The 14,148-nt window shown below is 45.8% G+C and overlaps 1 protein-coding gene across 1 annotated transcript in view; it reads left to right on the forward strand.

The window, feature by feature from the left end:
• Positions 1-1,855: 1,855 nt before the first annotated feature.
• The window catches only part of SIK2 (salt inducible kinase 2), a 125,734-nt gene continuing 113,441 nt past the window's right edge, over positions 1,856-14,148 (forward strand). Inside the window, exon 1 of the mRNA XM_073585135.1 lies at positions 1,856-2,403. Coding sequence (XP_073441236.1) covers positions 2,269-2,403 — 135 coding nt within the window. The 5' untranslated portion in view covers positions 1,856-2,268. The remainder of the gene's footprint in view (positions 2,404-14,148) is intronic.

Below are 14,148 nucleotides of genomic sequence, written 5' to 3' on the forward strand. Positions count from 1 at the left end.
ACAGTATTCTGCCGCTTTTACTAACTGTGCAGTGGTAGCTATCCCTGTTGGTGTGCACTGGATTGTCACAGTCGGTTTCTGCTCCAAATATATAGATGTTTCCATCAGTGGTCAGGTAGTCTCTTTCCCTTTCTGTCTCTCCAGTCTCTCTCTCACTGCCCCTCTCTCTTCCCCTCTCCTCCCTGTGTCTCTCTCCCTGTCCCTCTCTCTACCCATCTCTCCTCCCTCGGTCTCTCCCTCCTGCTCCTCTATCCGCCCTCTGTCTCTCTTCCCCTCTCCTCCCTGTCTCTCTCGGTCTCCTCCCTCTGTCTCTCTCTACCCCCCTCTCCCTCCCTCCTTCCTCTGGCTCTCTCTCTTCTGCCCCTCTATCCTCCCTCTGTCTCTTCCCCTCACCGCCCTCTCTCTCCCCCTCTTGGTCTCCTCCCTCTGTCTCTCTCTACCCACCTCTCCTCCCTCTGTCTCTCTCTATCCCTATCTCCTTCCCCTCTCTCTCTCCTGCCCCTCTATCCTCCGTGTCTCTCTCTATCCCTCTATCCTTCCTCTGTCTCTCTCTCCCCCATCTCTCTCTATCCCTCTCTCCTTCGTCTGTCTGTCTCTCTTCCCTGCCCCTCTATCCTCCATCTGTCTCTCACCTGCCCCTCTATCTGCCCTGTGTCTCTCTCCTCCCTGTCTCACTCTTCCCCTCTCTCCTCCCTATGTCTTTCTCTTCCCTTCTCTCTCCTGCCCCTCTATCCTCCCTCTGTCTCTCTCTTCCCCTCTCTCTCCTGCCACTCTATCTACCATCTCTCTCTTCCCCTCTCCTCCCTCTCTCTCCTGCCCCTCTATCTCTCTCTCCTCCCTCTGTCTGTCTCTCCCCTCTCTCTCCTGTCCCTCTATCCTCCCTGTCTCTCTCTCTCCTGCTCCTCTACCCTCCCTCTGTGTCTCTCTCCCTCTCCCCTTCCTGTCTCTCTCTTCCCTTCTCTCTCCTGCCCCTTATCCTCTCTGTCTCTCCCTCTATCCTCCCTGTCTTTCTCTCCTGCACCTCTATCCTCCCTCTGTGTCTGTCTCTCCCCTCTCTCTTCTGCCCCTCTATCCTCCCTGTCTCTCTCTATCCCTCTATCCTCCGTGTCTCTCTCTCTTCCCCTCTAACATCCCTGTCTCTCTATCCCTCTCTCCTTCCTGTCTCTCTTCCCCTCTATCCTCCCTCTGTCTCTCTTCCCCTCTCTCCGCCCTGTCTCTCTCCTCCCTCTGTCTCTCTATCCCTCTCTCTGTCTCTCCCCTGCCCCTCTATCCTCCGTCTTTCTCTCTTCCCCTCTCTCTCTCCTGCCCCTCTATCCACCCTTTGTCTCTCTCTTCCCCTCTCCTCCGTCTCTCTCTATCCCTCTCTCCTCCCTCTGTCTCTCTTCCCCTCTCTCCTCCCTCTGTCTCTCCCCTCCCTGTCTCTCTCTCCGCCGTGTCTCTCTTCCCCTCTCCTCCGTCTCTCTCTATCCCTCTGTCTCTCTTCCCCTGCCCCTCTCTCCTCCCTCTGTGTCTGTCTCTCCTCTCTCTCTCCTGCCCCTCTATCCTCCCTGTCTCCTGCCCCTCTATCCGCCCTGTGTCTCGCTCTTCCCCTCTCCTCCGTCTCTCTCTCCTGCCCCTCTCTCCTCCCTCTGTCTGTCTCTCCCCTTTCCCTCCTGCCCCTCTATCCTCCCTCTGTCTCTCTCCTCCCTCTGTCTCTCTCTCTCTCCCGCTCTGTCTCTCTCCCGCTCTGCTCTGTGACTGACAGCTCGTGCAGAAGGCGCTTGACGTCAGCGCTGGCTCCGGTTGCTAGGGGCAACCCATTTGGCAAGCGAGCTGTGAAGAAGGTTAAAAAAAAAAAGTCCTAGCGATCCGCCGAGGCCCCGCCCACAGTCCCTCCTGCAACCGTGACGTCAATGGACGTGAACCCTGAGAACATGCAGCGCTGTGCAGGCAGCGGCTGGTAGAGCTGCACTCTGGGCTTCCTGCACAGCTGCCTCCGCTCCCGAGTGTGACACGAGCCCGCACCGCCGCGGCCCCTCACACTGCCGGCTGCAACTTCACCAAGTGACTTCCCCGCGGACGGACACGCTGCCCCGTTCACACTATGCCGGACAATGAGCGGTGTGCACAGAGCGGCGCTTCCTCCTGGACAATGCGTGGTAGCGCCTGAGCGGAGCTGGTAGCTGCAGCCTCATCTCCCCCCGGAGTGCCGGCTGTGGGGGGCGCGTGTGGCTTCTCCGCCCGGTTGATGTCTCTGGCCCCTCTGTCCTCCCTGGCCCGGGTCCCAGCATGGTCATGGCGGATTGTCAGAGGCTTGTCCAGAGGGGTCCTGTCCGGGTCGGATTCTACGACATAGAACGCACTTTAGGGAAAGGGAATTTCGCCGTGGTGAAACTGGCGAGACACCGCATCACCAAGACCGAGGCAAGTACCGCCCCCGAGGGGCTCCGCAGGGGCTCCGCCAACCGCTGCCTTCACCTTTTCTTATTTTCTTCCTAAAAGGACAAACATATGGAGCACGACTTATGTGCGTAGTGTAGAAATAGGTGAATTTTACTGCGTTCTCACCTCGGCGGCATTATTTATAGTTGTTCTATAGCACTGACGTATACCGCGGCGCTGTACGGAGAGCGGACGTATCCGTTACGTGTATATATGCACACGTTACTGGTATTCCCATCTCAGCCGGTCATGCAGTGGTCAAGGTTATTGTATCGGCTCTCCTGGGCTTGCTACGGTATTATTTATTGTCGTTGTAAAGCACCTACGTATTCTGCGGCGTTGTACAGGGACAGCGCATATCCGCTACGTCTGTGCGTGCATGCTACTGAATGGGCATTCCCATGGCGGTCCAGATAACAGAAACTGGTGTCCTTGCTGCACTACGGTATTATTTATAATCGTTATATAGCATCGACGTACACCGCCGTGCTGCACCGACATCAGACATATCCAATATGTATATATGCGCATGCTACTGAAGGGTATTCTCGTCTCGGCCTTACAGTTTTCAAGTTTACAGAAACGCCAAATCTTGTTCTCGCTACAGTATTATTTATGGTTCTTAGAAAGCGCCGACGTATACCGCAGCACAGTACCGATAGCAGATGTATCTGTTACTTATATAAGCACGTGGTACTGAATGGGTATTCCCATCTCAGCCACTCATGTGTTGGCCAAGGTTACAGAAGCAGCTGTCCTAGCTGTGCTGCGGTATTATTTATAGTCATTATATAGCACCGACATCTTCTGTGACACGGTACTAAGGTTTATCCTTTACATATATGCACAAGCTATTAAAAGGGTATTCCCATTTCATCCATTCATGTGGTGGTTAGAGTTCCGGAAATGTCACCTTTTGCTCCCCCTACGGTATTATTTATAGGTTTATGTAGTACCAATATACTCTACGGCACTGTACTGTGAGCCCACCTGTCAATTACTTATATGCACATGGTATTAAAGGGGTATTCCCACCTCATCCATTCGCATGGTGGCCAAGGTTACAGAAACGGTTGTCCTGGCCTCACTACGGTATTATTTATGGTCGTTACATAGTACTAACGTATTCCCTAGGGACGTATGGAGAGCGGACATATTGGTTTCATATGAAAGTGGGATGTTAATGGGGTATTCCAATCTGAGCCATTCATGCGGTGGTCGGGATGGTGGAAACAGCCTTCCTGGCCATTCTACGGTATTATTTATAATTGTTCTATAGCGCCAATATGTTCTTCGGCACATTACGGAGAGAGGACGTATGAATTACATTTATCAGCACATGTTGGAGACAATGGGCAGGTTTTATTAAAGGGGTATACCAATGTTGGATATCGTGTAAAAAGCACAGCGGGCCGTAGCACGCTATTACCCCGTACACCTCCGGTCACCGCGGTGGGGCTACATTCCTGAACTGTGTCTTGCTTCATTAAAATACGCCTTTTATTTATTTAATGGTGCTCAAGTTAATAAATTTGACCCATGCACCAGAAAATGACTGTAAATCAAAGTCCGGTTCACCGGTCGGTCATTTTGCACCAAACTCTGCCGACTTCTTCTCAAGCAAAAAAGTTGCAATTTTTTTTTTTTTTTTTTTGCGCAAAAATGGGTCACAAAATCTGCTACTTTTTTTTTTTTTTTTTTAAATGTAGGACCGGAGATTAAGATACGTACATATGCGGTTTCTTTTGTGGTCGGCTAGCACACCATGGTAACATCCACTACCCGTCTTTCCGGCTTGGCCGCACAGTCACTGACGCGCTAACGCATTTAATTCTGCTTTATTTACCAATTTTTAGGTCACTGTGTGTCTGTGACCTGCGGATGCCGAGCACTTCATTCATAACTGTGTCTTCACAGGGAAAAAAAGTGCCAAAAAATGTGCGCACCCCCCCTTCCCCCTCTTATCCCAGCCTAAGGATATAGATGCCGCCATATGCTGCCTATTGTATTACATCTATCCCTATACATCATCAGCACATGGTGTCCGTATATGTGATGGTGACAGTTCCTCATTGACGCCTTCTTTTTCGTTTTCTTTTTGGACTCGTCATTTTAACCCCCTAGTGCCCAAGAGATAGAACTTGTGTGTGTGTGTGTGTGTGTGTGTGTGTGTGTATATATATAAATAAAAATATATATATATATATATTATGTGTGTGATATATATAATATTTTTTTCCCCTGAGCCCAGAAGAAACTTAAAAAATACTATTTACGTGTTTATTAAAACGTAAATGGGACAGTCAGTTTTTGCTAATATTGTTTTTTGCAATGTTTTCCTCTAGTTTGATATTTATACAATATCTATGAAGCTTCTGCGGAAAAATGTTGCAAATTTAGTAGTGTTGCAAACGTTGCCGCGTGGCAAAACTTCCGAGGAAAGTGGGCAGGATATGATTAGTGGGCGGGTCCCCCATTTGTTTAATAAATTTACTATAATTTTAGCTAAAACTGCAAAAACTGTTTTTCAAATCTGATTTTCTATTTATGGACAAATCGTTACTTTTTTAAGACATTATTGGTGTATATTATATCCCCCTATATAGTTAGTGCTTTGTGCGGATGATGCACCCCAATAAAAGAAACGTGCCTGATGGTACACGGAGCAGAAATCACTTGTAGCTGAGGGTTCAGCCCCGCGCGTTCCATAGGAGGATGGGAGTTGTAGTGCAGCTGTTGTGCGGAGTCCGCTCTGTACAGTCATTTCCTGTTGGGGGCAAGAAGTGTTGCCTTCTTCACATTGCACAAGTTTACACGACCCTGATTTCAGGTCACGCTGGATTTCTTTTTTTGGTTGTGCGAATATACGTTGCAGATTTTTGGACTGACTCTATCTCGGCTGCTGTGCTCCAGCTGGTGCATGTGTTGTGTGTCCATGTCTGTGGGAATGTGTACATAATATACATGTATCCTGCGTGCTTTTGTTACTTTGCACCCTGTGTCTTCATACATGTGCTGCACAGATGCAGCAGAGCTGAATTGGTCGTCGAGTTCTTTTATTCTGCATTGTGACTGTAGCTGGCTGCGCTCATGTACAGCCACATATTGGCAGCTCCGCGACATCTCTAGATAACGCTCTATGTACGAGGTGGTGGTTTTAATTATAATGTATCTGTATTGCAGTACTTTAATTTTTTTTTTTTTTGGATCATTATATCTTGCAAAAATCTCACCGTATACCAAATATAGGGGGATGAAGTGGTTTGCAATCACCCCACTGTGATTATAATGTCAATTTTGATGAGTTTGTGTCAGCTGAAAGAATAAATTAGTAGGTCATGAGACTTTTATATACAAATATGGAACATAAAGTTTTAAAGGCTAGTTTCATTGTGACTTTTAATTTCCTCAATTTGACCCTTTGTTGTCATCTTCTGGGACGATCCCTCCTCTATGGGTGCGGAGACCTCTTGCTTTCTCTTGGTAACGTTACTAAGGTTTCGCTCCTCTGTTCTCGTTGTCCATCCCAAGTGTTAGATTTCTGCTTGTGTAATAATGATGCTGTGCAGCTAGCAGAAAGCCGATGGGTATTGTTCACAATGATGGCAGGCTTGGTAATGGTTAATTTCTGTCTACTCTGAGCTGTAGCAGAGCCGGGTTTGTCTGTTGGTATGTGTTGGTATCTGAGATTATAATATTGCAGGGTTCATGCTGTCCTTTACATAGGACTGCAGTGCCAAAGAATTAGGGTATGCGCACACGTTGCGAATTTTGCTGCGTTTTACCTGCGGCTTTAGTGCAGATTTCCTGCGTTACTTTTTACACCTGCAGATTCCTATAATGGAAGAGGTGTAAAAACGCTGCGGAATCCGCACAAAGAATTGACATGCTGCGGAAATTAAACCGCTGAAAAATCCGCAGCATGTGCACAGCGGATTTGGTTTTCCATAGGATAACCTGGTACTGTACACCGCATGGAAAACTGCTGCGGATCCGCAGGGCCAAAAACGAAATGTGCACATACCCTTAAAGTCGGCTCTGCTGCATGAATTGGGCTCTGTACACACATTGCCGTTTTGTCACAAGTTTTTGTTTTCCTGCACATTTCTCACTGAGCCTGAAGGATTTTTTTACTATCAGCAATGGGAATGAGATTCCTGAATCCCATGCACACATTCCTTATTTTTTTCCTTGCAGATTTAAATCTGCAGCTAGTCAATTCTTTGAGCTATTTTTATTGCAGATTTCACCCCATGCTAATAGGAAAAATGCATTGAAAAAAGTATTATTTTTCCTGCCAACATATCAGTATTTAAAAACACACATGTGACATGCACAATGTGAACAAGTCTGTTGGACCATGTTCACTCCACCCTGACTGAAACACAAACAAAAAGCACAGAATGACAAATGTGCAAAAATACCTTGCAATAAGACATAACAGTAGTCAGCAAGTGCTGATAAAAGGTAATAACAAACACAGGGTATTTAGTCGATACGTTTTTTTGCAAAAAAATGTATACCAAGCTGCCTCACCAACGTCAAGGTAACCCGTATTGAAGCAGTCCCTATCTAATGTATTTAATACCTGAACATATGAACTGTGTCTAAATGAGCAGGATTAAGACAGGCGCTTTCTGGTATGGGCACGTGATGCAAGACAGCTCCTTATGTGCATGTCACACAAGAGAGGGGTGGGGTCTCTCAAATCATGCATAAGCATGAAAAAAACTGGATTAAAAACACACATGTGACATGCACAATGTGAACAAGTCTGTTGGACCATGTTCACTCCACCAACATATCAGTATTTGCAGCAGGTTTTTCTTCCGCATGTTCTGAGCTCGTCCATCTCCAGGAGACCGATCTGCAGCCTATTTATTTTCCGTTGTAGGTTTTTGTGCATAAAGTCTTGTGTAGTGTACTGCATCCAGTTTTGTAAAATGTCGTTCATGCTCTGCCAAAATGTAGCCACACTGCGGATTTCAGCCCTCGCAATGCTTTTCCACAGAGAAATCTGCGCCTGTTTTGCAGCAGATTAGTCCCCAGTCTTTGTATCTTTTCATCTATGTGGATACATTACTTATTAGGTTTTCCAATGCGGTTCTAGGATAGTTTCTGGTGTAATGCGGCCCGTTTCTGCTCCTTTATTGCAGATGCAGGCTTCATTCACATGTCCACATTAAAAAAAAAAAAAAAAAAGTGTAAGAGAACGGACCGATTATTCTGATCAGTGTAGTTCAAGTGTCATCTGATTTTTCTCTTACATGATGAAATGTAAAAAACCCACTTTCTCGATCTTCTCCATTCTGACGGTCCTTGAAAATTGAACTCCTGTCTGATGTCATCCGAGTGTGGCCAGGTATTTTTTTCCCACCCACAGTCTTGCACTCGTACATAAAAATCGGACGTCTGAATGAGGCCTAAGACTTGCGGTCGGGTCATGACTTCTCTGTGGAGACGTTTTGCTGCATTTTTCGTGGTTTTTTTTTTTTTTTTTAGTTGGCATCTTTATGAATTTTTGCCGACAAGCTCTTTTTCACCAGATGTTATATTAAACTTTATAGCAAATTTTATTGGAATAATGGACATCCCCTTGCATTTTCTCATAGACTATTTCAAAATTGCCAGGAATTAACAACATATTTTAGGAATTTCACAACCTAAAACAAAAGTTAAAAAAAAATATATATCTTGTAAGAAACGTTATGGGTAAAATTAGAACCAACCCTTTTCTATTTCTAATGCATTGCGGTGGGGACGCGTCCATCTTCTCGTCTCAGATTTGTTTCTACCTATTGGCTGATATCTATAATATACGAAGAGCTGTAATGGTTGGATCCCGATGGTGTCCTATAATCTACTGTCCGGAAGCCTTTGATCCCCATTTATAATTTTTAGATAGGAGTAACTTTCTTTTGCATTTCTCCAGATATTTTATTTTTTTTTTACCCGTCCTTGATGTGGTTGGTTTGGGCGGGGGTCGGCTCTATTGCAGTTCTACCTGTTCTACGTCATTAATGTCAGGTGTGTCGGTGTGTACACTATGTGCCTGTAACTTAATCTGTACGTTCGGCGTGTAGTGTAGCGGGGCTGGGCACCGAGCACATGTCTATCTGCGCCCTGTGGAGAACAACCAGGACTACTAGTACTTTTATCTACAGAAGGAATTCTCGACCACACACGACATAATCTTTGTTCTCTAAAGTCACTGAAGTGGTTAAGTGCAATCTCGGTGTTCGGCAATGCAGGGTCTCTGGTACCTGACATCTTCATACCACTCATAACTGTCCTTCGCTCTGACGTAAGCAATGCCCAAGAGAACGAAGGATTGCATTACACCCAGCTGCTGCTACAATGCCGCCTCTTTTCATCTTTGTCTCTGTGTCTTCTGGCAGATGATGAGCGGGGTCCATTCACTGGCATCAGTACCAATCATAAAGGAGAGGGTTCCAAAGACTCCTGTGCAAATAGTCGCCATTGTGCGCTTGCATGACCACAACACCAAACACATCTATGGGACCAGTAGTGACCATCGCTCTATTCACTTCTATGGGACCTGTAGTGACCATCGCTCTATTCACTTCTATGGGACCTGTAGTGACCATCGCTCTATTCACTTCTATGGGACCTGTAGTGACCATCGCTCTATTCACTTCTATGGGACCTGTAGTGACCATCGCTCTATTCACTTCTATGGGACCTGTAATGACCACCTCTCTATTCACTTCTATTGGGCCAGTAGTGACCACCGCTCTATTCTCTTCTATGGGACCAGTAGTGACCACCTCTCTATTCACTTCTATTGGGCCAGTAGTGACCACCGCTCTATTCTCTTCTATGGGACCAGTAGTGACCACCACTGTTTTCACTTCTATGGGGCCAGTAGTGACCACTGCTGTATTCACTTCTATGGGGCCAGTAGAGATCACTGCAGGAAATGTAAAAATATTTGGAGCAAAAAAGATATGTACTCTTTAAAGGCAATGTGTCATCAGAAAATGCCTTATAATCCATACAACTAATAACACCTCTATATACAGTAGATAACACAGGATCCACCATTCACAATAGGTGATGTCACAGCTCACCTCCTCCTCCTGTACAATGACTCATAACACCTCTATATACAGTAGATAACACTGGATCCACCATTCACTGTCACACCTCACCTCCTCCGTTCCCAGGGTCCACAGCAGCTTCCCATGTTTGTTTGTTTTTTTTTTTTGTTTGTTTTTTTTACTGAGGTTTATGTAGCTTTTTTTCTTTTTTTGATTTCTGATTAAAGGGTTTTCTCCCCAGTGATCTGTGGGATACCATTTCCATGATGTCATCTTACCCGACAGCTGCTCATAATGTAGGCTTTTTTCCCTTATACTTGATATTAAAAATAAAGCACTAAAAACAAACCTGTTTTGTACAGGAGGCTGTGAGTATGGCAACCGCAATATCCAGAAATTCCCGGCTTTGGAGCGGGGTAGAGCCGTATATAATTATGAACACTTCATAAGACCAAAATTGATGTAATAACTCTGGCACGTTTATAATTAGCTATTTTGATTTGTGATTAAATTACCTTTAATTAACCACAGGTTTTTTTTTTTCCAATCTGCCGAAAAATCATCCCGGAAGATGAGATGGAAATGTAACATTGGCATTCCATGTGCGACATTTGTAAGATTAGTCAGGAATGTGCCCCTAGCCCCCCCCCCCCCCCGACGAACAAAACACAAATTGGGGTAAAAGTTGCCATATTTGACTTAAAAAAAAAAAAAAAAAGTACACCAGGAGATGTAGAGGGGGACCGTAGGAGGGCAACAACCCAGCAACAGGACCGCAACCTCAGCCTTTGTGCAAGGAGGAACAGCAGGAGCACTGCCAGAGCCCTGCAAAATGACCTCCAGCATGCCACAAATGTGCATGTCTGCACAAACTGTTAGAAACCGACTCCATGAGGATGGTCTGAGTGCTTGACGTCCACAGATGGGAGTTGTGCTCACAGCCCAACACCTTGCAGGACGCTTGGCATTTGCCACAGAACACCAGGATTGCCAAATTCGCCACTGGTGCCCTGTGCTCTTCACAGATGAAAGCAAGTTTACACTGAGCACATGTGACAGAGTCTGGAGACGCCGTGGAGAGCGATCTGCTGCCTGCAACATCCTTCAGCATGACCGGTTTGGCAGTGGGTCAGTAATGGTTTGGGGTGGCATTTCTTTAGAGGGCCGCACAGCCCTCCATGTGCTCACCAAAGGTAGCCTGACTGCCATTGGGTACGGAGATGAGATCTTCAGACCCCTTGTGAGACCACATACTGGTGCGGTTGGCCCTGGGTTCCTCCTAATGCAGGACAATGCCAGACCTCGTGGCTGGAGTGGGTCAGCAGTTCCTGCAAGATGAAGGCATTGACGCTATGGACTGGTCCACCCGTTCCCCAGACCTGAATCTGATTGAGCACATCTGGGACATCATGTCTCGCTCCATCCACCAACGTCACGTTGCACCACAAACTGTCCAGGAGTTGGCGGATGCTTAAAGGGGGCTTCACACATAGCAATATCGCTAAAGTGTCACCGATTTTGTGACGCAGCAGCGATATTGCTGTATGTGACACTTACCTCCGACCGGCTCCCCCCGCTGGCTATCGCTGATCGCGCGAGATCGTCCTAGGCTGTTTCTTGTCGGCCACTTCCGACGCGGGCGGGAGGACGTCTTCATCGCCACGTCTGACAGGTAAGTAACGACCGCCGACCGCTGCTACGTCGCTGGTGAGATCTACCTGTTTGGCAGCTCACTAGCGACCATTTAGCGATGCACCAGCGTTCCTGACCGGGTCGTATCGTGGTCGGGATCGCTGGTGCATCGCTAAATGTGACGGGACCCTTAGTCCAGGTCTGGGAGGAGATCCCTCATGACAACATCCGCCGACACATCAGGCGCATACCCAGGTGTCGTACGGAGGTCAAACAGGCACGTGGAGGCCACACATACTGAGCATCATTTCTTTGTCTTGAGGCATTTCCACTGAAGTTGGATCAGCCTGTAATTTGATTTTCCACTTTGATTTTGATTATCCTTCCAAATCCAGACCTCCATGGGATATTAATATTGATTTACATTGATCATTTTTTTGTTTTCTAGTTCTCAACGCATGCCACAATGTAATGAATAAAGATTTGCAGCTGCGATATTTCATTCAGTAATATCTACAATGTGGTATCTTAGTGTTCCCTTTATTTTTTTTGATCAGTGTATAAGATATATTTCCAGGAGGAATGGTGTATTAAGAAATGAAAACAAGTCCAGAAACGTGTTTACTCTGTGGTCACCACCTAGTTGCATACTGTATCCTTGATATTTGGAGATGTTCTGTGGTGAGGTTCCAGTAAATGTTTGGTGGTCTCTGGATCACATGGATCTCTGTGCTGATTTCCAGTCTTCTCCTGCTGTTGCACATGAAGGACCAGCAGCCCCCGCACTTTACAGAAGCTGCTTATCTCCTTTTATCTCGATTTTGGAGGAATACCACGTTCCCAGTAACTGAGTTGGGCGGGAGGAGCCGGAGCGTTTCTTATTTTCTGGTACATTTTGGTTCGCCTTCCCTGCACCTAAGTGGGAAAAGATATTTCCACTAGGATTTTATTAACTCATAATGTTTTTACCAGAAGTAACTTTTTTTGGGGCTCGTTGTTGTGCAGACATCTTGCTGAGATGTAGGAGGTGGATAACTCGCCCAGGTTGTTTCCTTGAAGTTATGCCTAGCGCAGGGGGCCGTGGTGGAGAAAGACTGAGATATGACATGGGGCTTTCATGGTGCAGCGGTCCCTTAATCTCTGCCCTAGGTAATACACTTTGGATTGTAATACCCATTGTATATGGACTTCTCCCCATTTCTGGGCAATTTTAGTCCCTGCAAACCCTTTAAATGCCCTCCTATACTTTGATCCCATTAATCACCCCAAAATACCACTGGCTGTATTCCATCTCTGTAACTTTGTTTCCACTGCAGTTATTGCATCTGTAGCAGCAGAGTGAGGGGAAAGGAAGTTCCTGCACCTATAGTGCTGGCAGAATGTGGAGGAAAAGGAACTGCCCTCTGAAAAAGGAATAGATGACAAATTAGAGAGCTTGAGCATCAGAAGCAGTTTCTTTTATTTGCAGGATAAGGGCAGCACGACCAGGCTTTTCTACAGGTTTGGATGGGTGCACATTAAGGCGCCAGTATTTCTTTTGTTACTGTCTGCAATTTCTTTAATGTTCTCTATTAATTTTCATATGTCATACTTAACCCCCCATGATTGAAGATGCGCTAAATGCATAGATTAGTTTCTGTCTGTTCTGACCACTTAGATCAATCCTTTCTGTAGGTCGGCGTCCGTATTATCGGGCCATCACAATAAGAGGCGTCTCGTCTCTGAATGATAAATTATGGATATGTGTTTTCTCGGTGCTTTTGCTAACATAGGCCTGAGGGTGAAATTCCTTTAATCTGGCATCTGGTAATCCCTAAAAATATCTTCAAACGTCCCCTTTATTAAAATATTACTGTATTTGTATCTGGCCCATGTGAGAAAATATTCCCTCCGGGTCACTACCCCAGCGGCCTATAAATATAAAGCTGGAAGCGGTGAAAACTTCCCATTTCTGGAGCTATTTATACGACCAGTAGCAAGTGCGACTGGAAAAGTCGTCGCTGTGAAAAAAAGACAAAAAAGGCAAAATTCTCAAAAGAACGTTATTCACTGCAGAAACAACCGTGACTCAAGGAATCTTTTTTTTTTTTTTTTTTTTTTTTTTTTTTTTTATATTCGCACCTCTCTTAATTGTGTTCCACAGTTTTACAGCAGTAATATCCTTAAATTATGTAGAACGTTCCGGGGGAAGGAGGAAAATCCGAGGTTTTTTTCAGGTTTAGTCCTAAATTTGCAAGTTCTTTTATTTTAACTGCAATTTAACTTGGAAAATGGAATGAGACCTCAATGTTTCCATTTGCACTAATGGCAGAGAATAGCTGTATCTGTCCTGGGCTTTCAAATGTAGTTGTTTTCTATCGATTGCATGTTTGTTGTTTTTATGGTGCATATTTGAGATTACAAATACACCACAAATAACGAGGTCAAATGTCTGATTCCTGTTTGCTACGTGACTTAAAAGGGGTTTCCCATTCTGAGACCCTTTCAGAAGTCTCCCATACAAATGAACGGAGTCTCTTGCGCCTGGTCGTCTTTCCCGGTGGCGCAGGGTGAGACCCCCATTCTCAAAATCAGATCTCTGGGGGTCCGAATCCCATCAGTTACCGGACTGGCCGAGCTCTGGACATCACGGGTCCGTGCACTAGATAGTGGCCATTCTTGGTTATCACACCTCAGATCACATTAATTTCAATAGGAACTGTGCTTCTCTGGCCGCAGCAGGAGCTGGTTTGTGGGAGCACAAGGTGCTGGATCCCCATTGGACTAATGTGTGTATATATAGGTTAGAAACAAGTTTTGGACCCCCCCCCTTCAAAGCAGTAGAGGCGACACAGGTGAGTGCTTGTAGGATAATTTTTGAGCATTACCTCCTGCCTGCGCCCCTTTTATTTTGGAACTTTAAGGCTTATACCTGTATTTCGAAGAAAGTATACACTTTACTTTTTTTTTCCTCTCTTGGACTGTTGCTTCCTATTTTGATTATGGATCAGTTGCTTTTTTTTTTACTTTGCAATTTTAGTAGCGACTGTAATAA

The sequence above is a fragment of the Dendrobates tinctorius genome, unplaced genomic scaffold (assembly GCF_039654945.1).
Source record: "Dendrobates tinctorius isolate UK_male_01 unplaced genomic scaffold, ASM3965494v1 ptg000086l, whole genome shotgun sequence".
NCBI classification, from domain to species: Eukaryota; Metazoa; Chordata; class Amphibia; order Anura; family Dendrobatidae; genus Dendrobates; species Dendrobates tinctorius.